At 46.8% G+C, this 27,394-nt stretch overlaps 3 protein-coding genes across 4 annotated transcripts in view; 1 reads left to right on the top strand and 2 right to left on the bottom strand.

Moving 5' to 3' along the window:
- Nucleotides 1-17,658, top strand: part of LOC119453877 (gastrula zinc finger protein XlCGF8.2DB) — a 439,553-nt gene extending 421,895 nt beyond the window's left edge. The window contains exons 4-5 of one of the 2 annotated variants that reach the window (XM_049666991.1): nucleotides 8,278-8,318; nucleotides 13,847-14,110. In XM_049666991.1, the coding sequence (XP_049522948.1) occupies nucleotides 8,278-8,318; nucleotides 13,847-14,011 (206 nt within the window). In that variant the 3' untranslated portion in view covers nucleotides 14,012-14,110. Of the gene's footprint in view, nucleotides 1-8,277; nucleotides 8,319-13,846; nucleotides 14,111-17,375 lie in introns of those variants that run through there. The other variant, XM_049666990.1, reaches the window with a different exon arrangement.
- The window catches only part of LOC119453871 (zinc finger protein 675-like), a 2,199,134-nt gene that overhangs the window by 1,256,460 nt on the left and 915,280 nt on the right, over nucleotides 1-27,394 (bottom strand). The gene's annotated exons all lie outside the window — the stretch shown is intronic.
- LOC119454549 (gastrula zinc finger protein XlCGF57.1-like) overlaps nucleotides 1-27,394 on the bottom strand; it is a 1,708,166-nt gene that overhangs the window by 1,129,373 nt on the left and 551,399 nt on the right. The gene's annotated exons all lie outside the window — the stretch shown is intronic.

The following is a 27,394-nucleotide window of genomic DNA, read 5'->3' as shown; positions in this document are numbered from 1 at the left end:
TAAAACAACGAAATGCACAGCGTATTAGGCCGTTTTCTGCGCGTTTCAAGCGTGTTGCCAGTCAACTCTGCCAACACATCCCAATAACGTCCGCAATTGTTACTGTTGGAACTTCGCTGAATCCTACGTGCCACATGGGATGTCCATGGGACGTCTTTCATAGGATGTGGGATGTAAGGATTTGTTTTGGACATCCGCAGGATATTGTGTGTCGTCTAGGATGATTACATCCCATTTTTCCCACGAGAAAACTGACCGTGCGTCTGTTCTTCGCGTAAGACAGTGCATCAATAACGCATTGGAGCCTCCGCTGCACTGTGACTACCGTAGCGCTCTCTGTCGGTGCTCGTTAGTGTCACGATGCAGTACTTCGCTTCACTGCTCCTAGATAGCGGTACCATCTCTGTCAACAAAACATATTTTGCTTGTTGGCGCCGAACGTCACATCCATTACAGGAATTTCATCGTAGACCCTGCATAAAACACTTTCGTGTTAAAAGAGGGCGTTTGAGAAAAAAGGTGACTTCGCGCTCCGCTTACGAGCTCCACGCGTCGGTCACAACTGCAAAATTTGGCTGAGATGTTCACAGCCAGCTATCTGTGGACTGGTTTTTCACCAAGCCCGAGGGGTGGTTCAGGACCCTTTAAAAGGTGCGACATACCGACAGTCGTGGTGCTCCATTCCTATTTCTGTGGAGATTGTGCCATGACTATACGAACTTAGACAATCTTCCACCATGGAATTGTACATCTATAACCACTCACAAGACGACTGAGCTCCGCCAGCGGGTTCAACAGATTGCATCTTACAGCGTGAACGAAACAACAGGGACAAAAAACAAAGACGTAACACGAGTGCTGGCTCACGATTTAAAGTTTATTTCTTACAAACTCAGCATAAATAGGAAAACTCATGCATGTGGGTATACGCACACCAGCCATTACCTGCAACCGATGTGCGAAACACTAAAAAATAAACATTAAACAGTAAAGATGCAGATGTACTGACTTGCACAGCTAGCTACTGTAGTACCGTTCAACAGATTGCAACAATTGAAACGACCATACCTACAGGATGCTGTCTGGTACACACGGACGCGGCGGTTAACTCAAAAAGAGGACAAATAGCTTTCTCAAATCTGACACATCCCGAGATCTAAGCCACTCGAAGTTATGCAATGGACTTTTCAGACCCCTTATTGTTTGAGCTTCAGGCTATACACGATGCAATAGAAACCCTTGGAAACATGCCTAACATCAACATAGCCCACATCTACAAAGAGAGTCTCGGTGCAGTTAAGGACAAAAAGTCACAGGCCTGCGTAACATGTCCAGCACAATCGCAGCGTAAGCTAGAGGAGCATCTCGGCAGGACCTTCATTTTTGGCACAACGCACTAGAGGCTCTTCGCGGCGAAGTCTGTTAGCATCGTTTTCATGAGAATGATCTGAACTGTCCGACTGGTGTCAATGGTGAACTACGGCTTGTGCTGCTCTCTGCACAACAGTCTACTGAGCCCGACATTGGTTGTAGCCGTGTGCGTAGCTCTACGATTCGCTTTTTCAGCAGCGGTTTGTGCTTTGGGAGGTGCCATAAAGTGTACCGAAGGGTAAACACAGGTATCGAGACTACACGGTGCACATGTCACATCCCTTGACCCGTGGCGCGATACAATGCTGTTGATTTTTTATTGGCATCCCCTTTGATACGGGGCGGTGACAAACAGCCTGCTCGAGTTAACCAGGTCTAGCCAGCTACATGCAACATACAACTGCTACATGTCAGGACACCTGGTGGAATACAACGTAACTGCAATGCAAAGTTTGCACGTATCGATGCTACGCAGCACGCATGTCACATCGCTTGACAAGTGGCAGGGGCGTAGCCAGAAATTTTTTTCGGGGGGGGTTCACCGGCCCGACCGGGGGGGGGGGCAAGCTTCTGGTTTTCTCTAGGTCACGTGATCGATAATAAATGTCGGTAGTTTCAGCACCCTCAATACATGTATATCAAAGACATTCAGTAGACCAGTCTCGAAAACGCATCATTGAGACGACCCGCCCGATCGGAGAAGACATCGTTAATCGTTGATCTCCGTTAAGCGTAGATGGCGTCGTCCTCGTCGGGGCGAAGTGCGTTTCACAAGTCAAGGACGGCTATACGCGTGAAAATGCACGTGTGACCAGGCTATACCTACTCCCATAGAAATAGCTTGTTCGCTGCGTCTTTGCGCTAGAAAACTTAAATACGCGCAAAAACGCGTAAGGCTCTTTTTTCTTTCGAAGCTTTCGTCGCCCTGCTCCCTCATACGACAGGGTTGCATTTCCTGCGGCAAGTGCATGGGCCGCTCTGTCTTCCGCTGTGTGCGAGCGTGCAGCCGTCATTTGCCTTTACGTCAACAGATTCAGAATTGTAAAGAATATTTCACCGCACAGCGTAGATATGGCATGTGTACGCATTTTAAGTAGTGCGTGCAACTCATTTCTGCTTCACTTACGCCGGTGCAAACAGGAAGCGGCCTCGTACCTCACAGAATCTCGACTGATTGGTGTACTAGTGATGCAGGAATGAACTCCGGTATTGTTCAGTGCATAGTGAACATAATCAATTTCTCAGGACGCGTGAACTCCGACGAGAACTGTCAGCACCTGCAACAAGAGTTCACTTACGCTGTACTGCGCACAGCAGTAATTCATGCTTGTCGGCTGTCTGTTTCGTGAATTCTGTTGCCAGTCGGTGGAATTCCACTGCTGTCATCAACCCCTTCGTGTGTACATTGCTGGTTTGGGATTCCACAACAAAACAGCAACTACCAGCCTTCCGTAATTGCTGGTTTGGGATTCAACCACACAACAGTAATTACCAGCCTTCCGTATAGGGGCCCAATCGCAAACAAGAGACGTTTCTCGCGCAGACTAAACCTACGTTCACACTTGGGAAGCGGCAAGCGGGCGGAAAGGCCAAAGCGGCCGGAAAATTTTTTCCGCGCCTGTCCAAGTTGTTTACATTTGTTTTGCTAGCGCCGCGGCCGCCGCTGCCGTTTTCGTCCAGATCCATCTAGTCTGCGTACGTGTGTCGGCGTGGTGGCGCTCATTATCGCATTATGTCGAGCGGTATGTTCATTCTTTGACCCACGTACCATCATCAAAAGTGATCATTTTACACAACTTCGCATGTCATCTGCGACCTTCGGTAAATTCCTCGTTGGCGTTCCGTAATTCTCCTCACACGGGCGCGGTAGCGCTGAGTCACAGATTGGTGCCTAGGCGTGATAATATTTCTTTAATAGCTTTTATATACAAGTTGTAACAACATTTCATCATTTCGTATTGTCGGCGCCTCCAGGACACCAAAGGGGCAACGGGAACACCACAGCTAAAACCCGGGCTGGCCCTTGTGTTGGGGCTCGCCAAAGCCTGCGCGTCCTACGTGAGACCTACGCTCCCAGTCTATCGTCGCGACGAGAATGAATGAAATGAATGAAAAACTTTATTTTTACAAAGGAGTTTTCCCGGCGTGGACTGAAGGCCACAGGGGCCCTCAGTCCAGGGCCCCTGTGGCCTTTGCCATCTTGCGAGCTCTGTCGATCAGCTTGAGCTGTTCTTCAGGCTTCGAGCAGGATAGCGCAGCCTCCCACTGCTCCGGTGTTGGTGTTTTGTGTACTGGCGCTACCTTTGGTTTTTGGCAAGCCCATGTAACGTGACGAGAAAGCACCCCGCGACTTCTGCAACATACCGTACACGTGCGAGGAGAATTATGGAGCGCCAACGAGGAATCTGCCTAACTAGTGTCTGCCGTGGAAGTGGAAGAAGAAATGGCTTTTATACTTCTACCTACTTGTTCTCTAGAAATGGACAATGAATAAACGGAAGACGCGGACACCTCGGAAACGGCGGTGGTGGGTTCGCCTGGCTTTGCAAAAGCGCGAGAAGTTGGGTCACGCCAAGGCTTCGTTGCCGCACCTCCGGTCGCGCGACGTTGAATACTATCGCGAGTATTGCCGACAGTACGTTTTAGTGCCACTCTTGTCGTAGAGCAAGGGCTGGTTCTTGATCGCGTCGATCAGCATTACAGCCTACACTTCTGGTGCCACGTTCAATTTTACGACCGGTTGTTTACATGCTAGTGTAGCTTGCAGTGAAGCAGAACGACTTTCCGCCGCGTTTCCGCTTCGCCATGGCGAAAAAATCAGCCTGAGACTGATTTGGCTCGCAGCCTGTTTTTCTGCCTGTTTTGCCGCCTAGGCGGGCGGATTTTTGCAAGATTTTGCCGCTTCCGACAGCTTCGAGACCAAGTGTGAACGTAGCCTAAGATCCTGCGCGAGCGCGGCCTAACCGGCACCTGAAGGGAAGCGGCGGAAATGTATACCGGAGATTTCGACCACCTGGGGTCTTTTACGTGCACCTAAATCTATGTAAACGGGCCTCGAGCGTTTTCGCCATCATCTAAAATGCGGCTGCCGCATTTGTTGCTTCATTTGTTGCACATTTGTTGCTTCAGAATGCGGCCGCCACATTCTCGCCCAAAACTTCACAGAGTGTCAAAGCCTTGACAAACACCGTGACAGTTTTTTACATATGCAGACATGATTCGCTGTAAATTACCAACCAAACGGAAGCGCCCAGGAATGAAATTGTGATAGTAGCACCGGTTTCATGAATTATGTCAGCGCGAAGCGACGAAAACAAAGGGCGGGTAAGTGGGGGGGGGGGGGGGTTGCGGAAAAAATTTCGGGGGGGGGGGGGGTTGAACCCCCCCAACCCCCCCCCCTGGCTACGCCACTGACAAGTGGCACAATTTGATGCCGATGATGCTGCTGCTGCTGATTTATTGACATCCCCTTTGAAACGGGGCAGTGACAGTCACCTCGCCTGCTTGATCTAATCAGGTATGCCATACATGTTTTTCATTCTAGCATTCTAGCATCTCCTTTTTCTTCCTCAAGACAACCCATCCATTTTTTTAGCAAAGGACCCATAGTTGGTAGGAGCTGCAAGCTTGATAGGAAGCACAAACCACCTTGTATTACTACTTATGCAACTGCAACATGGCGTGCCACCGGTGTAATAATATGCAATTGCAATGCAAAGTATGCACGTATCGCCACTAACCAGCGCGCATCTTGCGACAAATGGCACGATACGATGCTAATGATGATGACGGTAATGATGATTTATTGGCATCCCCTTTGAAATGGGGCGGTGAAAAACAGTCACTTTGCCTGCTTGATCTAATCAGGTACGCTATACATGTTTTTCATTCTAGCATTTTTGTATACATCTCCTTAATCTATCTACTTTTTCTTCAAGACAACCCATCCATTTCTTGGCCAATCCCCCATAATGGGTAGGAGCCGCACGCTTGATAGGAAGCACAAACTACCTTGTACTACAGTTAAACCTGCTTATAACGAACCTCCATATAACGAATTCCTGGATATAACGAAGTTTTTCTATTCCCCGCCGTTACTCCATAGAAGCACATGTATTTGAGACCTCTATGTAACAAAGTGGCAGCGGGAGACCCCCTCGAAATAATGAATTTTCCTCGCCGACAACCTAGAGATTTCGCCCCAAATTTTGTCATTCTTGCGCGAGCAGCAACCAGAAGCACCTTCTACGCCGCGACGGAATGCGAAGCGGCGGCGTTGCGCTTGGCGCACTCCGCACTCGAATTCATGGCGACTGCGAGGCGAGAGCGAGCGCACGTGTGCGAGCGTGCGCGAGGCGGGCCCGCATCCCTCGACCTGGCGATCTTGCCGCCGCGGGCGTGACCTTTCCCCCTCCCTTCATTCTAACCTGATCCTGCTGCTTGCTGCAGCTGGTCTAGCCTGCCAAGCCGGCACTCGCCTTTTCCAGTTGATGTTGCCAAAGAAAAAAAAAAAAACATTGACATCCCCTTTGAAACGGGGCGGTGACAGTCACCTCGCCTGCTTGATCTAATCAGGTATACCATACATGTTTTTCATTCTAGCATCTCCTTTTTCTTCCTCAAGACAACCCATCCATTTTTTAGCCAACGCCCCATAGTTAGTAGCAGCTGCACGCTTGATAGGAAGCACTAACTACCTTGTATTACTACTTATGCAACTGCAACATGCAACTGCAATGCAAAGTATGCACGTATCGATGCTCAGCAGCGTGCATCTCATGACAAATGGCACGATACGATGCTAATAATGATGACGGTAATGATTTTTTGGCATCCCCTTTGAAACGTGGTGGTGAAAAACAGTCGCCTGGCCTGCTTGATTTAATCAGGTATGCCATACATGCTGTTAATTCTAGCCTTTTTATACATCTCCTTAATCTTTCTTTTCTTCAAGACAATCCAACCATTTCTTGGCCAATCCTCCAGAGTCCATAGCCTGGCAATAGATGCGACGGACACCGGCGGTGGCGGCAGACAATATCGCCAACTGAAACAGCTATTGGAATGAGTCCATAACAGCATATGCTGCAGAATGCTGTGTATTTGCAAACATACATAAAACTCACAATTCTACACATGTGAACCTTACTGTCCACTGGGTGCAGGCACAATGACCTTGCGGACCGCATTACTCACTCTTTCTCCACACCCATCCTCTTTGCCTTCCCAATGACCCCCGCTCTGTTTTCATTGCCCGAAAATACATTCTGACACGCGTGCCCTGATAACCCCCGTGTCTGCTCCATTTCCCACAATCTTTCTTGGGTGGAAGAAGTGTTTGTAGGACACTTCGGGCTGGGGCAGGCCTTTACACTAGTTATCACTTTTGCGTGGGGTCAGGCATACGAAGACATTTTTTTAAATTTATTTATGAATACTGCGGTCTGGTTAGACTATAGCAGCATTGTCTAATGTCAGAAGTGTTCCGCATAAAGGTAACACATTCAATTCTAAATAACGGAGGCCAAACCCAGATGTGGCGGCAACACTGAGGCAGATCCAAAGGCTCCACCTCCCCCCCCCCCATTCTTCTCCCCAAACATGCTGGCCTCTCAGTGCTCACAGCATAGAGTGTGCAGTAAGACCCCCTCTAACCCCCTTTCCATTCTCTGTAAGCATTCACGAGCCCTTATGGTAAGTCTGTGTGTAAGCAGATTTGTGGAAAGAGGAAGGGAGGGGTTCTATGGAAAAGCAGGTGGGGCATCCCCAAGGCCAGAAAGTTTCAGAACCCCTGCTTTATGTCACTGTGCACCGTTCCATCTAAGAAAGGTCCATAGGCTAGCACAAATCCCAAGTGAATCTGAAGTGATATATCAGGGCTCCAATGTGTTACTTATTGTCAAGAGAGCAGGCACGTCACAAAAATGATGTAAACATAGGACAGAATCGATAATGTCTTCTTGCTTACACATAATTGTATGGAAAAGAATCATTCCCGGCACAATAAGAAGATTACAAGAACACAAATGAGTAGGTTCATTCATGAGTGCATTTACAGCGCTTGTGTTCTAAACGCCTCATAAATATAGCTTAGCTACAACTAAACAAGGCATCCACCATATTGGTTCTACTTAGCCACACAGAACTTCCCAACAATTCTGGACATTAACAACTCAGAAAGACAATATGCAATTAGCTTTTCTTGTGCATATGTAAACATCTTTTCACACACAAAGATGTTCACTCTACTTGGAGAACAAGATGTCCTAGTGAGACGTTGAACATTCACAATTTATCACTAATGAGTATTTTACTGTGCACAGGAGTCTTGTGTAAGCATAGTGAATAAACAAGTACTTGTAACTTTGTTGAGCCGTTACATCAAGAAATATCATGTGGCCATGGCCACCGAAATATGTGCTGTAAACTGATTACCAAAAATATATCTGCAACCTTCAACACAGCTGGCCTCAGCTGTCTCTTAACATAATTAAGCAACTTGTTAATTCATAATACATTTCCACAATCGGTATCAACATAACTGGTACCATAGTTGACTGTGGTATCACGGTGTTGTCAGTGTCACATGATATCAGTGTTCTAAAACTGTTTCCTGGCGATTTGAAAACACAATGAAACAACTTGACAGATTGTGCTGGAACATGCTATGAATTACCTAGGCCACTCAACATATCTGAGGATGCGGTAACGTAAGTGTAACACAATGCCATGCAGCATACTTCACATGTATCCATATACCCAGTTCAGATTTTACTTAGTACATAGACACCTACATGACTTAACTGTGCCAATAGACAAGTGTTCCTTGAGTTCGTAAGTTACAAAGAAGCTTTGAAAGAAGAACCTGCACTAAAACAGTCACTTGCGCTTGTTGTGTTGGTGCAGGTGCCTCTTCACATGGCTGTAACGTGAAGAAGTCTGAAGGCGTAAGTATTCAAAGGCTATTATGTACAAAAATACTTGTATTTACGAAGTGCCTATTCGAAAGCTTCAAGTACAAGTATTCACACACCCTTAGTCAAAACAGGTAATTCTGGGATCTATTTATCTTAAAAGCACATCCTCTGCAACCTTTTTGTTGTTGAGGAACTTCCTTATGAGAGACTGGTACAAATGCAATTCAGAAAGAATGTTTCTGAACACTGAAAAACAGGATTGACACAATTTCTTGCCTTCTGTGCAATAATACTTTATCAGGGTTCGTACAGGTTTCTAAGAAAAAAATTCAAGGACTTTTCAAGGACCTTTCAAAAAATTTTAATATTTAATATGGTAGTTCACACACGTTACATTTTATTGGACAGAACAAAGGAAAGTGATTTCACTTAGTGCACATACAGTTTCATTCGCTAGATGAAATTTTGAAGCTCAGGGCAGGTCTTTCAGTTTCTTTTCTATTTGCGTCTTAATGCTGCTGAGTTCTTCAGCCTTGCGGTCTTTCTTGCTCTTGCGGTATTTCTCAAGATGTTTGATTTCACCACGTGCGTGATGTCACCAGTTCTCTCAGCCTTTTCCGCATATCCATCTGCAGAGGCCGTTAAATCGGCAACAACTGCCTCAAGCTTCTTTTTCTTCGTCTGCAACCCTTCAACTTCTTCCCTGATTGTGCGCCTTTTTGTCTGCTTTGAGTTTTCCTGGTACCGTTTCTTTTCTGATTCTAAGTGTGCACCATAATGCTGCCTCGCTGCGGACACAGCTATTCTGAGTTCTTTTGTTATAGGAACATTCAAAATTCCACCTTTCCTGTCCACTACGTCACATATGATGCGCTCTGAAATGTATGACAAACCTTTCAGATTCTCTACAGAGATCTGGCGTTACTGCGAGCACGCCATGACTATGCTATAGGGTCCGATGTATCCGGCGCAACCCAAAGTTTGTAATTGTCGTTGCTGAGCCAGGTGCTTTGGAATTTACATTTCCCAGGCATTATTCTGAACTATGCGCACCACAACCGAAATAGGGGGAAAAGCAAACAAAGCGTCGACAGCATCGGAGTGCACATGCACAGATAAACAAAGCACAATGTCGCCCACAGACAACGCTCAGGCTATGAGGCTGTACCTGTTTTTAGTGGGTTGCCAATAAATCCAGCCCAAGGCGAACCCCCCAAAAAAGTGAAATACTACCAAATTCAACTGTTAAGATTCATGTAACTGCTTTTTTGTTACAAATAAGCATGATGGCACAACTTGTATTTTTTTCCGAGAAGATCGAGATGCTCTAGCCTCATTGTGGCCAGCAACTTATGGCTTTTGGCCAAGCCCGAAATTAAAGCAAGCCAGAGGGGAAAAAAAATTGCGCGGCAGATGTGCTCTCGCCTGTTCCTCGCGCAGGAAGTTTGACTTCGTGGTCCCGGCGTTGTGGAAAGCAATGAAGCTTGCCGGGACCACCCTCAACCACTATGTAATGCAAGTCGCACAGTTGGACCCCATGAAAACCCCAAGAATTCAAGGGTTCTCAAGGATGGAAAAGAAATTCCAGGACTTTCAAGGCCTTGAAAACGGAACTTTCAATTTCAAGGGTTTTCAAGAATTTCAAGGACCTGTGCGCACCCTGTTTATACATTACAGGTGTTAGTGTGGGCTTGATTCGAAATGTAAATTTTATACAAATATTTCCACAGATATCTATCACAGTAGTGCATACAGGAACGCTGATACATTAGTTGATATAAAATGTAGGTATTAATTAGAAATGGGAGACGACATTTGACTGGACCTAAATTACTCGTGCATATCTGTTATAACAAGTTCCTTCTGTGCTAATAATGAACTTCCAACTGCCATCACTCAACTTCTCCTGTAGCCCATGATACAATAAGATGTTAATATCAATACACTGCATGCTATCGTATAAGTACTAAAATACCAAGAACAGACAATGAATACTCATTAAACAGAGGCATTTATTTGGTGGTCTGATGAAATATACAGTGGCAAGCAACCTTATTAAACAATCAAGAAACTCTAAAGAAGCACCTATCTGTAAAAAAGAAAAGTGCAAATAGAATATGATCAAAGGAGTCTGGATGATGAACCATATTACCGGAACCTAGAGAGGCAACAAGTACATGAATGAGCCTAACACAACAAGTTCATATGTACCACAAAATAATGAAACATTTGAAGAACTTAGAAAGCAGATCATTCAGACATCTGTAGTCTCACATCTGTAAGCATCACAATGCATTGCATTGAACATATATATTTTGTAGGTGGGTGTGAACAGTAATTTTTGAGGTCGCATCAAACAGAGCAACAAAGGAGTAGAATCAAATATTCCATACTTTTCGAATAATGAACAGTCACAATATAACAAAATTCTGATACAACAAAGCAAATGACTGATTTTACTGGCTTTGTTATACCGAGGTTTAACTGTATTTGGAATTTTTTCTGACTCTGTGTGGACCAATTTTCATAATTTTGCTCTTTATTTTATGACATGCTGAGAATAGATCTAGAGCAAATATGGAGACCCCCTAAAAAATGTTCCAGGGTCCCTTTAAGAGCCTATCACTCATGCTACCTGGTGCAGCAGAATACCCCACAGCACGCTACATGTCTAGTAGATGCCTAATTCAAACTCTAGTTCAACATGGCTGTAGACCTACTCTACACTATTATGGTGTTGTGTTCTCTTATGTCTGCTCAAGTAATCAGCTCGCGCAAAGGACTTGGAGCAGACAGCGCAACAGTATGGTCGGTCATCTGTATGAATGAGCAGATGTTGCTTCATGGCACTCTTCAGTGAGAATGTCTGAATGCATGAAGGGCACTGAAATGGCTTCTCTCCTGTATGAATGTGCAGGTGTTCCTTCATGCTGGACTTGCGCGAGAATCTTTTAGTGCATAAAGGGCACTGAAATGGCTTCTCGCCTGTGTGGGTGTGCAGGTGTTCCTTCATGATGGACTTGCGCGAGAAGCTCTGAGGGCACGAAGGGCATTGAAACGGCTTCTCACCTGTGTGGGTACGCAGGTGTTCCTGAAGCTTGTACTTTTGTGAGAATCTCTGAGTGCATGAGGGGCAATGATATGGCTTCTCACCTGTATGGGTGCGCAGGTGTACCTTCACGTCGGACTTCCGCGAGAAGCTCTGAGGGCATAAAGGGCATTGAAATGGCTTCTCGCCTGTGTGGGTGCGCAGGTGTTCCTGAAGCTTGGCCTTTCGTGAGAATCTCAGAAGGCATGAAGGGCACTGATATGGCTTCTCGCCTGTGTGAATACGCAGGTGTAGCTTCATGTCGCACTTGCGCGAGAAGCTCCGAGGGCATGAAGGGCACTGAAATGGCTTCTCGCCTGTGTGGGTGCGCAGGTGTTCCTTAAGCTTGGACTTTTGTGAGAATTTCTGAAGGCATGAAGGGCATTGAAATGGCCGCTCACCGGTGTGGACGCTCAGGTGCCCCTTCAAGGTGTCCCTTGATGAGAAGCACTGAGAGCACACATGGCACACAAATGGACGCTGGCCAGTATGGATGAACAGGTGCCTGTTTAGGGTGTTCCCTCTTGAGAAGCTCTGAGTGCACAAATGGCATTGAAAAAGACCCTCGCCAGTATGGAACCTGGTGTGTTCTTCCAGACGAAACAGTTTATCAGCCTCATAATCACAGAGACATTGGTGGAGGCATCCCTGCTGTGGGTTGTCACCGCTGGCTGTTGATGGCGAAATAAAAGGCCTCGATTCTGCACAAATAAAAATAAAGTACAGCTTATCATATGCAAAAAAAGAACACAAATACTAAAGTAAAGGAGCTTTCTTTTCTTTTTTTTGATTTGGGAGGTCTTGAAGGTGATTGTAGGCTTGATAGAACAAAGTATGTCTAGTGCTCTTTTTTTATTTACTGAATATTTCTGTATTTGAATGCTTTATGACCCTGTTTGTGAAGTCCACGCATATTTTCACCAAAAATAATTTTTCAGCAAGGTAAAATATTACAAAAAGAGAGAATGTGGAGTGTGAAGATATTCACAGATTTCAACCACCCATATAAACACCGTGTCAAAAAGCTTCAACCCAGCTTGCTCTCTGATCCTCAACGCACACTCGAGGTTTGGTGGCCATATTTGGCACTTGCAAAACTTATGATTCGCTGGCATAACAAACTTGTCTGATATGACACTTCATCAGTGGGTTTCTCCTTGTTGATCACATGCCGAACTTTGGCAACCTTTTCATAGCTCGAGATAGCAAAAGGGCTGCGAGGACATACCATATTTTTCCGTGTATAACCTGCCAACACATACAGCCCGCACCTCCTTTCAGAACAGCAGGGAAACAAAAAAATAGAAGCGTATAACCCGCGGAAATAACTGCATACATGCTCAAATGATTCTATATGGCCAAACCAGGTGGACAGGAAACAATAGGATGTAACGGTTATTACGGAAATAATGCAGCAGTTTAGGAACCATCAACCACATGATCATCACCTTAATCAAAAAAAGATTAATTTGCTATGGCTGGGGCCACACTCATCATATGCTTCGCACAAAAGTCCCCGTACGATTGCTATCACACTCACTTTTTCCAACATAGGGACTGAGAAACACAATCGCAACTTCAGATAGAATAATTTTGATTAAAAAATTCTCCACAATGTTTTCTGTGTCAACACTGCAGTATTCAACACTCCAAGCAGTCGCTTTCCGTTGTGAAAAAAAAAATTTGTCGGCCCTTCCACTCTTTGAAGATGGTTAACGGGAGAAGCTGAAACGTGCGGCCTTGGTGTTTATCACTGGGTTAATCCCGAGGGTTCATGAAAGTATTTCTCTATTATAAGGTTACACACATGTTCGGCTGCAACGGAGAGAATGACGTCACTTACGGTATGCCCGCAGTCTGCCGTTGTCGCTTGCGTTCGATGTCTCAAGTTTGCTCAGCGGCGTGGTTAGCAGCATTGACCCGCCACTGCCGCTTGCTATTCTTCGAAATTAAATTGCTTCAAAATTAAATCTGTTCATTACGTAAGACAATGAATGGTTCATACCCCGTTAAGCAATGGCTCATACCCCCGTAAACACAGCCTCCCTATTATGCTGGAATGATAAACGGCAATGCAGCCAGCTGAGGAAGACGACAACGACGAACGCGGGAGCAGTGGCTCAAACACAGCCTTGGTGTTTATCACTGGGTTAATCCCGAAGGTTCGTTAAAGTATTTCTCAATTATGAGGTTACACACATGTTCGGCTGCGACGGAGAGAATGACGTCACTTAAGGTATGCCCGCACTCTGCCGTTGTCGCTTGCGTTCGATGTCTCGAGTTTGCTCAGCGGCATGGTTAGCAGCATTGACACGCCACTGCCGCTTGCTATTCTTCGAAATTAAATTGCTTCAAAATTAAATCTGTCCATTACGTAAGACAATGAATGGTTCATACCCCGTTAAGCAATGGCTCATACCCCCATAAGCACGGCCTTTCTATTACGCTGGAATGATAAACGGCAATGCAGCCAGCTGAGGAAGATGACAACGACGAACGCGGGAGCAGTGGCTCAAGCGCGGCCAAGCACGAGCACAACCTGAGGGGCGCCAACGAGCCGGTTCCGGAAGACGACAACAACACTCGAGCCAGTGCTGATGATGATAGTTTGCTGTACGCAGGCGATTTTGCCTAGCCATATACGATTTCGCCTATATAAAGCTTCGCTTTAAAATGGGTACCAGAAATTAATAATATAGTTGTTGGTCCCTTTATTAAAATGTTTGCTTTCACCTCTGGATCACCCCCCTTGTCGCGACAGAATTTTTATGCATTTCGATGTACACCGGTTGGCAGGTACTTCCCTCATCACTAGAATACCACGCAGTTTACTGCAGACACATTTAGAATCCTAGTTCCAATTCTCTCACCTCTATCAGGTATACCGAAACGGCTAGTTTTTTTACTTTGTTGTAATACAGTAGAACCCCGCTGATAAGTTTTTTGAGAGACCGCAAAAAACAACGTAACAGCCAGGAAAACGTAACCATGAGGAAGGCCCGCAAATAGCCACAGCAACATCAGAAACAGCTCTGAATGGCTGCCAGTACATTTATTAGACATTTTGGTGCTCGTACCTTGATCGGGGATGGAGTGCGCACGTGTGTATAACCAAGGAAGGCATACGATGTTTCACTTTCAACATTGATATGCTTCGCTGCAATGCTTTGCACATGCTTCGCCGGATAACAGCTCTATTGCGGCGAAGCTGATTAAAGAGAAGTGGCAACTATGCGATGCATATAAGAGGCCCAAAAAAACTCTTAACCTTGCACTCGGCTGCGCAATGCTTAAAACAGCGAAGCTACGCGATCGTAGCCCAGCATTTTTCGGAAGTGTGCGTGCACTTTTCATCTTATTACTCATGATGATGATAATTTCTTTTCGCGCGTTTCAGACTTACAGCTGTCACTGCGCGTTGCATAGCGCAGCTTGCAGCACCGACACTGCGTTGCAATGCCAATAACGCGTTCCAGCAGACCCGCTCCGTGAACACGTCTCTCTCACTCCCTCATTTTCTTTATCTCTCTCCCGAGCACAGCGCGCAAAACCTCTTCTTTACCTAATAGAGCACTAGCGTGTGAACGCGCTATCTGTGAACGGAGATGCTCAAACGCAATCATACAGTTTGCATAAATGCACTTTGTGCAAGCGTGGCTGTATAGCCTAGTGGTTAGGACAAGAGGTTCGCGCACAGGCGTTGCCCTCGAGGGAGGAGAGATCCAACTGGCAGCACAGCAAACAAGGATTTAATATGTACAAGGACGGTGAAAACACGAGGCACACAAAACTAAAGCCATAATTTAACAAAGATGCTCGCTCAATGTAAAATACACAACTCGGAATAACGACAAACTACTAACAAACAATACTCCGTCTCGGTTTCGGACTCTAGCTCCATCTTAAAGTCTCTAAGTCAGTCCTAGCCCTGACTCATCGAAGTCTGGCCACCCTAGCCCCGGCCTAACTGCGTCGCAAAGCAGAAATGTGGGCTCTTATGGACCATCGGTTTGAAGTTCTTGTCGTTGAGTCTACGTCATCCTCGTTCGGAGTGTTGCGGGCGCCGTAAATGCCGACGATTCGCGGTTCCGTCGACCTGACCGAATACGTGCCCGGTAGCCGCCGCTGACGTGTCACTTGCCTGGTTAGGCTTCCCGAAGCGTTCTTCGCCCTACGTCGATCGGCATGGCGGCCCGGTGTCCTGGTGATTATCGGTTGATCGGGCTCGGCCGAGGAAGAGGGATTCTTGCGAAGAGGACAGGAACCACCGTGAGCAGCAGCAGTCGGTCCCAGGAGCTTCGCCCGGACCTCTCCGAGGTCTAGAGCTACGCCTGGGCCTTGCCAGCGTAACGAGCTTTGTGGCCGGGTTCTCCGCTCTGCCGTCGTCAGAGCATGGCTGACGAAGTGACCTTCCAGCCCAAGAGCCACGTCGATAATGCTGCTTCGCCTCGCTTCTGCCTCGACCACACGTCGGTTCGCGTGCCTCGAGCGCTCGCGCCGTTTGGAACGCTCCGCGATCTTCGTTGTCTTCTTTTTTGTGTACCGCAGGCATCCGACTCATGACAAAAACATAACCGTGAGGAAGGCCCGCAAATAGCCACAGCAACATCAGAAACAGCTCTGAATGGCTGCCAGTACATTTATTAGACATCTTGGTGCTCGTACCTTGATCGGGGATGGAGTGTGCACATGTGTATAACCAAGGAAGGCATACGATGTTTCATGAAAGTGGCCACTTTCAACGTTGATATGCTTCACTGCAATGCTTTGCACATGCTTTGCCGCATAACAGAGCTCTATTGCGGCGAAGCTGATTAAAGAGAAGTGGCAACTATGCGATGCAAATAAGAGGCCCAAAAAAACTCTTAACCTTGCACTCGGCCGCCCAATGCTTAAAACAGCGAAGCTACGCGATCGTAGCCCAACATTTTCCGGAAGTCTGATTACTCATGATGATAATAATTTCTTTTTGCGCGTCTCGGACTTACGGCTGTTACTGCACGTTGCATAGCGCAGCTTGCAGCACCAACACCGCGTTTCACTGCGTCGCAATGCCAACAACCCGTTCCAGCAGACCCGCTCCATGAATGAGTCTCTCTCACTCCCTCATTTTCTTTATCTCTCTCCCGAGCACAGCGTGCAAAACCTCTTCTTCACCTCACAGAGCACTAGCGTGCGAACGCGCCATCTGTGGACGAAGATGCTCGAACGCAATCATATGGTTTGCATAAATGCACTTCTGCAAGCATGGCTGTATAGCCTAGTGGTTACGACGCTCGCCTTGGGACCGTGGGTTCCAATCCCGCCTCGGCAAGAAAGTTTATTTCTTGACAGTTTATTGATACGAACCACAAATTAGGGCTGGCTTAAGCAGCTTCACTCTTAATAATGAGCCCCTACGCTCGGTGGATCTGGTCCAGTGTGCATGGTTCTTGATCAGTCTTCACCGTTGCACACTTCTCCGAGTGCTTCAACTTGTTTGTGCACACTTTCTCTCGATGTGCTTGTGCAACTTCAGTCGCTTATTGCGAGCTTCAGTCACTTGTAACACGCAGGTCACTTGTTGCAACGTGCTAGTCGCGTGTGGCAATGTGCTGGCTGGCTGCATCGCTACATTTACTTGACCGACGCATTAAAACACAACGTAAGATGTGGGGCATGAATGGCAATGTATCAAAGGGGAACATAATACTTTGAGTCAATGAGATTTAGGTTGGGTGCATGAAAGCGCTATGTAGCAGCCAAAAAACTGGAACAGTGAAGAATGTTTCAGTGGGGTTCCACTGTATTGCAATTCCATGTTCTAATGCATCAATTCACATGAGTAGCCTGCACTGCAGTCTTAAATGGCCCCTTACCAGGCCACACAGCAAATTTTGGTTATACGCTGGAAGTTGTTATGTGCCCTCTAAGGAATGTTCTACGGCAAGAATTTTTCAAATTAGTTCATTAATAGCAGAGAGAGAAATATTTGAAGTGCCACGAACCCATGATTTCAGGAGGTGAGCGTCACCGCCAAGACTCCATTTGCCCTCGTCTAGCCTCTGCAAGCGAAATCCCTTCCCTGCATTCTCCCATAACAGAGCCAGAGGATCGCGTGACGGATACGCCTTGGGCCCTGCCTTCCTTATTTCATTTTTTTTTCTCTTTCCCTCGTTTTGCTGGTCTCGCGTGCGAGCTGTTGCATTTGTCTTGTTTCACGCAGTACATGATTTTGCACGGTCAGCACAAGAACACCTGATTAGTGGTATAATTCAGTGCCACAGTCACAAGCACTGAGGCAGATGCTGTGACGTCATCCTGATACGCACTGTGTGTGCCTGTGCCACAGACACACGCTGAGATAAGCGCAATGCTATCGTTTCCCTTGCTCAGTTCTCACGCAAGTCATGTGACCATTCTGGCTGTATATATTTCATGACGGAACATTAAAGAAGGTCATTCTTGGTCCTGAGACGACGAGCGTCTGTCTGGCTGTCCGACATGGTGTCAGAAGTGGGATGCGTCAAAGCTGACTCCGATGTAGCGCTGGTTGCGCTGCAACAGCCCGTCAACAAGTGAACGAGCGCCTGCTTCCACAAGAGCAAGTCCCCCCGGTGACAATCGTCAAGCAACGCTTCAGAATGGCGGGAATCAAGCCTCCTAGGCCCTTCGACTTCCAGAACGCTGCGGACTGGCCCGCCTGGATGGACGAATTCGACGACTACAGATTCGCATCCGGACTACACGAGAAAGACGACGAAGTACAAGTAAGGACTCTTCTCTATACAATGGGCAGAAAGTCACGGGAGATTCTTCGGTCGCTAAACGTAAAAGACGAAGAAATGGAGGACTTCAACCTTGTAAAGTCAAAATTTAAGGGCTATTTCGTCCACACCAAGAACACAGTCTACGAGAGTGCTCGCTTTAATATACGCCGCCAACAACTGGGAGAAACAGTAGACCAGTTTGCAACCGAGCTTAACAGGCTAGCAGACAGATGCGAGTTCAAAGAAATGAAGGAACGCCTAATAAGAGACCGCTTCGTAGTAGGACTACGAGACCAGCTTCTCTCGAAAGAACTACAGATGGATCCTAATCTCACGCTGAGCACTGCTTTGGCAAAAGCGCGTACAAGCGAAACAGTAAAGAAACAGCAAGCCGAGCTAAAAGAGCACGAGGGCACGATCCCAGAAGCTTGCGTCGCCGCAGTAAAGCCCGAGAAAACCGCTGGAAAGAGCAAAAAGTTTGCACGCGGTCATAAGGCAGCTTATCGTGAAAAGTTCTGCAGTTTCTGCGCCGGACCATTTCATCCGAGAAGCAGTTGTCCAGCGAAACAAGAAAGATGCAGGTTTTGCCGAAAGTTGGGCCACTTCGAAAAGGCGTGCCGTAAAAAGAAGCAAGCAGACGGGAATCTTGACGACATTGCCGAACCTGATAAATTTCTTGGCACGGTCGAGCAATCGGCGAACACACCGTCTGAGCACTTCGTCACGGTACTGATAAACGACCATACGCTCCGCATGAAAGTAGATACGGGAGCCGAAGTGACCGTCGTCGGGGAAAATTTTCCTTTACTTCCGCGTTATCTGGACAAAGCCGGTGATCTTAAAGGACCGAACAATGCAAGCATCCGTACGATCGGAAAGTTTGACGCTGAAGTAGCTTGGAAAGACAACTGTTCGAAGCAGACCATTTACGTAGTGCACAACTTGCGCACACCCTTGTTGGGACTACCAGCTATCAGAGCCCTAGGAATCGTTCGCTTCCTAGATGACTTGTCGACTGCTGACGACATCGTAAGCACGTATCCTAAGATATTCCAAGGCACGGGTTGCATATCTGGAGAACATACCATACGTCTCGTGCCGAATGCAACACCGTACGCCCTGTCCACACCCCGACGGATTCCTATTCCCATGAAGGAAAAGGTCAAGCAAGAACTGGACAGGCTAGAACGAGAAGGAATGATACGAAAGGTTGAAGAACCGACAGAATGGTGCGCTCCTATTGTACCCGTAATGAAGCCGTCTGGAGCAGTAAGGATATGCGTCGACTTAACGCAACTGAACCAATTTGTCAGACGGGAGCGTCATCAGCTACCAACGGTAGAGCAAGTTATGGGAAGCTTCCAGGAAGCCAAGGTCTTTTCTAAACTAGACGCGAATTCTGGATTCTACCAGATAAAGCTTTCCGAAGAGTGTCAAACGCTCACCACTTTCATTACGCCATATGGTCGGTACTGCTATCGCAGGTTACCGTTCGGGATCACATCCGCACCAGAAATTTTTCAAAGAAAGTTCTCGCAGGTCGTCGAAGGCCTAGACGGCGTACTGAACTACATGGACGACATTCTGGTGTACGGCAAGAACAAAGTGGAACATGACAACCGCCTTCGTAACGTGCTCGACCGACTGGAACAAACGGGAGTAACCCTTAACAGGGAAAAATGTTGTTTTGCTGTTGAGCAAGTAGCATTCCTGGGCATGATCTTTGACGCCAATGGTGTGCGCCCGGACCCTGAGAAGATCAGAGCAATCAAGGAGTTGCCTCGACCCCAAAACGTCGCGGAGGTTCGTTCCCTATTAGGCATGATGAACCACCTCGCGAGGTTTCTTCCTGATGCCGCGTCTACATCTGCGCCTCTGCGCAGCCTCCTCAACAAAGACAGCGACTGGTGTTGGGGAACTCAACAAGAGGAAGCTTTTGAGAAGATCAAGACTACTCTCAGCTCAAACAGATGCCTGGCAAGGTACAACCCCATGTACTCGACAATCGTTTCGGCGGACGCGTCTTCGCAAGGACTTGGCGCCGTACTACTCCAGGATCAACCGTCTGGCGAAAGACGTCCAGTAGCATATGCCTCCAGATCGCTCACGAAAACGGAGCAGAGGTATTCACAAATCGAAAAGGAAGCGTTGGCTTTGACCTGGGCAGCAGAACGCTTCGACGAATTTCTGAGAGGCCTGACGTTTTTATTTGAGACAGACCACAAGCCCCTCCTTCCGCTACTGGGTCGCGATCCTCTCGATTCTCTTCCACCAAGAATCCAAAGGTTCAGAATGCGTCTTATGCGGTACTCGTTCACGCTCACACACATCCCGGGTAAAAACATCGCTACAGCGAACACTCTTTCTCGAGCCAGAGTGATGAACACAGGACTGTCTATTGGGGAATTATCTGAAACTGACGTCTCGGCTCACGTGGATGGAGTCGTTCGATATGCGCTCTCAGATGACATGCTCGACTGCATACGCTCAGAGCAAGAAACGGACCCCGAGTGCGCATCGTTGCTCGAAGCTTGCATGCAAGGTTGGCCCGCAAAGCACCGGCTACCGCAAGTTCTTAAACCGTTCTGGGTGCAAGCGGATCAAAGAGCACAATTGCGCTTTGGAACCGGGTAAAAAATGCCAGATAGTTTTTTTCTCTGCACGAGACTGCACGATGTGGGAACAAGCAGACGAAATGGAAGTATGTTCCTCTAGCTATGGCACGGAGTAAAACAAATACTCGCAGACGTTCGGTTTGTAGGTTTCATAATTTCTCTAAACTTTAAATCGTCTATTTAAACAATAGATCAAACAAATAGCTGATGTTGCCTTTAATAATTTACAATGCCACATATCACTGTGAGTAAGATCGCAGCACTGCAACTTACGTAGGTGCCCTTGTGAGATTGACGCCGACTCGCCAGTTGAGAATGTGGCACCCGCGATTGGGTTGAAATTTCAGCCCTTTTCACGGCGCTTAGCGGTGTAATACTTTGCAGACATGATCGTTAGCACGCATTGTATGCACTACGCTTGTCAGTTCAAAATGACCAGACCTGCAGAGGGGCCCTTAAAACTTTTCTTGTGCAAAAAGCTCTGACAGTACAAGTGCTAATGAAGTGGCTTCTCCCCCATGTGCTTGCACTTGTGCGTAATGAGAGCGGACAGGATGCAAGTCGCATAGTCACAATGATTGAGCGATAGTCGCAATGCTGCAACTCCTTGTGCTTGACTGTCCGTGAGATATCATTATGCCTCCCTGCCCACAGAAGCATAAAATGTAATTGGATCAGCCACTTGCACATCATATTATTTGCAACACAAAATTATGTGGAAATATCCTATGCAATGTTAACGTCAGGCTCATTCTTCACTTATGTCAAATAAGAAAGATTTACAGTGCCATGGAGGAAATTAAGTTTGTTTGCTACAAGCATGCATGGTAGGAAGAGGTCACTGAAGTTGTATAACCATACTTCTCTTTGGTCACACTGGTTTAATAAAAGATGCCAAGACAAAGCAAAATTAAGCCTCCTCTCTGCACAGTGAACTTTTGGTACACCACTGTTACTACTACTGAATCGCTTTCGTTAAATGAGTCTTCAGCTTCACTCCTTAGTCATCAGTCTTGTCCTCCTCAGTTCAATTCAAGATTGGCAACCCTTGTTCTCTTAATTATGTTTATGATAATATACTGCTTTTTCAACAAATATCTTTATTTTTTCCTATGGGTTCAAAAATGTTCCTTCATTTCTCATATTCATTCTCACTTCTGCAAGAAACCTTTGATTGCAGACGTTCGCTTTAATCAAAACAGTACAGTCGACCACGATCATATTGAACTCGCAAAATAAAAACAATAAAACTACCAGTTCTATACCTTTGATCTAAATCTGCGTCACCTCTATGTCATGTGATAAACTGCTTCGCTCCACCTTCACAGCAGTGTAATGGCGCATGATTTTTTTCTCCATATCTTCTCATCTAGACGAGATATTTGAAATCTTTTTGTAGATTTGAAATTTCCATTCAATGATGTACCTACTTGCCAGATTTCATCAATACAAGTTGATCAATAAAAAGAGATTCTCAGATTCAAAATCGAGCAGTTGGCTTTGCTTTATCTAACTATTCCCGTCATTCCAGTGTAACATGCACGAAGAAAAGACCTGAATCTGCCAAATTTCATTATGCCGAAAATGTGTTCACCTTTGCCTATTTCACAAATTTTATCATTCATACCACGTAGTGAGGAAACAACAGATCACACCATCTTTCCACGTTTCATCGAGATCTCACCAGATATACAAAATTTGCATGCCAGCCACAAACGAACAGGTACCATGACACTTTTTTGCTACGCACAAGTGTCGGCTGGAACCACCTCCCTACTTCCATCGTTCAAATCCCAGATGCATTTTCATTCAAAACATCGATCTATCACACTATCACTGAACATTTTTCCTTTGTATAATTGTCTGTGTATATTTTTGCTTTGTTACTGCTACATTCTGTATTGCCTACAGGCCTTGAAAGTATGTATAATAAACAAAAATAAATAAAACCTGGATATAAAGTGCACCAGTGTATCAGCTGCACCTATTTTAACTCAAGTGGCATGATAAAATGTGATTATGCACGTTTGCACACTCATCATGTGAAAGATCACACTCGCTTGTTTTGGGGCACTAAATCTTCTATAACAAAATTAATACAAGCTACAAATTCTAGCAGAATAAAATTTGTGGCGGAAACCAACATTTACTGCGCTTCGCTCAAAGCTGCTCAAGGCCTCATTCTCAGATGTATTGTCAAGAAGTGCAGCTACTTCAGCCGGCAGCATCGTTAGGCTACAGCCGTTGGACTCTGAATAAACATTTAGGCAAAATTATAAGCACTCTGAAACATGCCACTGGCATTCCCTATGCGGCGTGACATGCTCGGGATGTACAAACAAACAATGATCACATCATGCCTGCTTGAAAACACGCGCAAAAAAAAGGAAATGACAACTGGAAGCCGAAAGTTCTGAGACTTGCTGGACTGTCGAGACTTCACGCACGGAAACTGATGACGATGATAACCAAGTGCTGCTTGCTAGATTGGAACAAAGGCGCCGACGCAATGAGCTCATGCGCTCACAATTTAGGGCACATATGTTCCAAACACCCTTCCTAGCTCTTTGAGACACGTGCTGTCTACCTATACGATTGCTAAGATAGTGCTGGTTAACAATTCTGTTCTCTACAGCAGTGGTTCTTAAATAGGGGTTTCACAAAAGCACTTTTAGGGTGCACAAATCCCTCGTGCGCAAGTTGAATACAAGAGTACAGTGTGCAGTTTATCACACCTTTCGCAGTGCTAGGCAAGGTGGCATTTGCTGCCATGTAAATCAAAGGAAGCCACAATCATCACTGCTACCATACGCTGCTTGGCACATACAGTATGGACTACTTGTAACGTAACCGCTTATAGTGCAGGACCGGATATAGTGCGGTCTTTTCAGACTCCCGTTAATTTTCCCATAGCACTCCATGTATACACGTATCGTATCGCTTATAGTGCAGTTCCGGGAAACGAAATACCGGTTACAGTGCGGCTGCCTGGAAGTACGGAAGTCAGCGGAGACGGCGAACGCTCCCCTCAAACGGGCGCCCCAAGGAGTGCTCGAGGAAGAAAGAGAGACAAAATGGAGGAGAAGGGCACGTGGTGCGAATGAACAGCCAGTGAGGCTGAAACCAGAATCTTGAGTGCGAGTCGTGAAATATCACGGTGTATGCCGCATAGCAAGTGAGGGCCACGAAACTGCCAACGCCGGCCAACGCACGGCTTCACGATAACGGCAGTAAACGAAACTTCAGGGAGCGGGCGGCGCCGGGACGGCACGGCGAAGGGCGCACGCGGAGACCGTGGAATGTGAGGGAGGAGGGTGGCAGGAAAGCGGATTTCGCCTCGGCAACTCCGCCGCTTCGGTGGCTCCCCTCGCCCTGCCTCGTAGCTCCCTCACTTTTGACTATCACCGTGCGCGCCCGCCGCCGTGCAGGCGCCGCTGCTCCAGCCGGCCCCGCGCCAGCTCCCCAAAGTTTCGTTTTCTGCCGTTATCGGGAAGCGGACGTTGCCGGCGTGGGCAGTTTTGTTGGCCGGCCTGGGACAGCGCCGTTGCTTCCATCTGCGCCGTAGCCGCAGCGTGCAAGGTCAACACGTGACTAGAAAGTAGAGGAAGCATAAAGGAGAAAAGGTTTCACTGCCATTTTCTACGCGGCTGAGACGTCAGGACGTACACGCATGTTCCGGCGCAACGCAGAATCAGCGACCTTGCCATTTGAGAGAGGGTGAAGTTTCCGTCGCATTTTTTTCTTCTTTTTTGTTTTGTTTTGTTCACGCGCGACATTGAGGGGTCTCTCCTAAGCTTTTACTCTATGGCGGTGCCGGAGCAATGCCGGTCGGAGGCGCCGCTGCATGATTTGGTTCGAATTAACGAGGTTCGACTGTAAATTCTAGTGTTCTAGAATTTACACGTTCTAGCCGCATTCCTCAACTGTTGCATACGCGTGGCGGCTCGGTGCACATGTTTTGCGTATGTGCGGGTCTTGAAAATTGTTGCTTTGGTTATAGTGCGGTACCGCTTATAGTGCACATATTCGCGACTCCGGCGACTTACGTTATAAGCGGTCTACACTGTACTGGGAAACCTTTCTCTCGGTAGTGTTGACAAAGTCCGTGTAGATAATCTCGTTACAGTAGCATCTGGCGTGATGCAGGCTAGTTATGAGGGTACAAAAGGTTTCCTGAAGTTCGGGTCTATGAAAATCTGTGGCAAGCCACAAAGCGTTTTGCATATCAAAGTGCTTGCATGAATCTCCCTTTGACTGAACCAAGCTAGCCCGCCATCTCCGGACAAAGCACCCAGCCTACCAAGCTAAGGACCTCTACTTCTTTAAGATTTCGGAAAAAAAAAATATTTTTAAAATATGAAACTTTGAGCTTCGTACAGCACTGGAACACGAGTTCCCTTAAGGCATCTCGGATTATTTGATTAACCAATAACAACCATTGGTTCCCAGCACGTTGTCGACAAGGACGGTCTTTACTGTGCTTGCCACAGTGGCAAGGGTCCGCCAGTGAACGCAAGGGTTTCTTCAGGTATCAACTTATACGAAAGTCTGGTTTAGTCGCAGTTAAATGTGTCTTCTGGCGCAAACTCCTGGAGCAATGACTATAGCCTACCACAGCGATAGCTTTCAACAGCCGACTCTTAGAGAGCGGCACCTTCACCGCACATCTTCTTAAAGCTTGAATTGCTTTTTTTTTTTTTTTTTACATTTCGGACCCAGCCATCACTACTAAATTTAAAACCCTTAATGTTCATCTGAAGCACCAGGGTTTCTGCCTTTTGATTAAAAACACCACCAAACACCGGCACTTGCTTGGCGATCATGGCTTTCAGCCACATCAGAATCTCTTCAAGTTTTGGGTGGGCGGCTTGGCTCAAAATTCTTCTGTCGGGATCCAGCAGATTTCTCGGTAGCTTCCAAAATCTTCACCTTGCTTTTCAGGTAGTCTGATATTGTCTTCTTCGAGATTTAGAATTCCTTTCCGACGTTCGCTTGGGAGCGGCTACTTTGCACTCGCCTGATAATGGTGGCCTTTTCCATCGTCGACCTGCTATAATTTCTTAGCTTCAAAGCCTTTGTCGAGTTGGAGGTGGAGGACAAAGGCGGTGCCGGCACCATCACTAGCAGCTGGCAACGAAATCACTGAAGACAATCGGTTGTAAGTGGCGAAGCCTAGCATCGCGGTATTCAGCTGAAGCGAACCACAATGCGCACGAGAGGCGATACGAACAGTACAACTGACCATATGCGACTGACAAGTGCCTACACATATGACAGCAAAAAGACTCGCAGGAGCGTGCGCAAGCGGTGCCTGCCATCGAGGCTGCACCTGAAATGGAAGTTTTGAATTGGCATGCGATATGTGTGCAATGCAGGCTTGAGGCTGAAGAAAAACAAAATGAAGGCAATGGTGTTTGCTTTTCGGCAGCTTTTGACTTGCGATCGTGAGAAAAAGTATGAAAAATCGACCGAGAAGAGTTTGAAACATCCAAGACTTTGGTTGTTATACAGTGACTAAGGAGTGCGTGGCGGTACCATGGCCGAGCCTGAATATTCGTGCCGGTCCAGAAAATCGGGTGTCTGAAAAAAGTCACAGTTTCGCCTGAAAGGTGAACCATCGATTGCAATAGCAAGTTAGTGGACCGCTGTACGAGGTAAGGATAGTAGTTTTATCGGCCATATAAACTTGTAAACATAGGCATCAGCATGGTGTCATGCGCGACAAGCAAATAAACACGAACAAATCTCACTCGATGACCGTGCAAACTCGCTGTCAAAACACTCGGGTGAGGAAGCGCGGCAGCAGCAGTGAGCGAATTGAGCTTCGAGCTGCACCTTGCATCAATGCCAACAAAGCTGTGAAAACACAGTGCAGATGGCTTTCAAGATACAGCGACCAGGGCAGGACCGCGCGATTGACGGGGCGCTCTGAGTAGAAACCCCCCCTAAATGAGCAACAGAAGACCGCCTGCTTCCCTCCCTTGCGTGCGCAATATTGAACCGCGATCGCCGGCTCACCGTCGCATGCTTTCATCACACACACCATACGGCGCGTGGCAACAATTTTATCGCCCTTGGACTTTAAACGGAATGTCACGGCGACGGCAGAAATGCGCCTGGAGTTTCCATATAATTGCTTTCACAATAAAATCAGTTGGGGACTGTATATTAATTATTATTATTACGCAGTGACAAAGAACACATTCAAATTCCACTCAGTGTCAGTATACATTATGTAAACAATTTTGCGAATCTGATGCTGCAACCGCATGTGCCTCAATTACCAGGGAGAGGCTGGGCCTTGATCAGGTGTTGTAAAACACCTTTAGCACAATCTCTTTGTGTTTGCTGTGTATACGAGGTGTATTCAAAAAGAAACCGAACTTTTAAAATAGCGCGCCAACCGGCAGAGGGAGCACGCCGCGGCTACTGAGCGCATGTAGCAGCAGGTTTAGACAACAAACTGCCATTTGCAGCATTTCGCTCTGACCGTTAGTTGGCGAGCTACAGCCGCTGAAGTGAGTACATGAACAAGCTGTTCTTCGGATTGGTGCCAAAGTGACAATGAAGGAATTGGAAGACCAGCGTGTGTGTGTGAAGTTCTGCTACAAACTTGGGAAAACTTTCACAGAGACATTTCAGTTGCTGATGCTG

The sequence above is a fragment of the Dermacentor silvarum genome, chromosome 5 (assembly GCF_013339745.2).
Source record: "Dermacentor silvarum isolate Dsil-2018 chromosome 5, BIME_Dsil_1.4, whole genome shotgun sequence".
Lineage (NCBI taxonomy): Eukaryota > Metazoa > Arthropoda > Arachnida > Ixodida > Ixodidae > Dermacentor > Dermacentor silvarum.
Note: the sequence above shows the minus strand (reverse complement) of the source record. Positions and strands in the feature narration are given on the sequence as shown.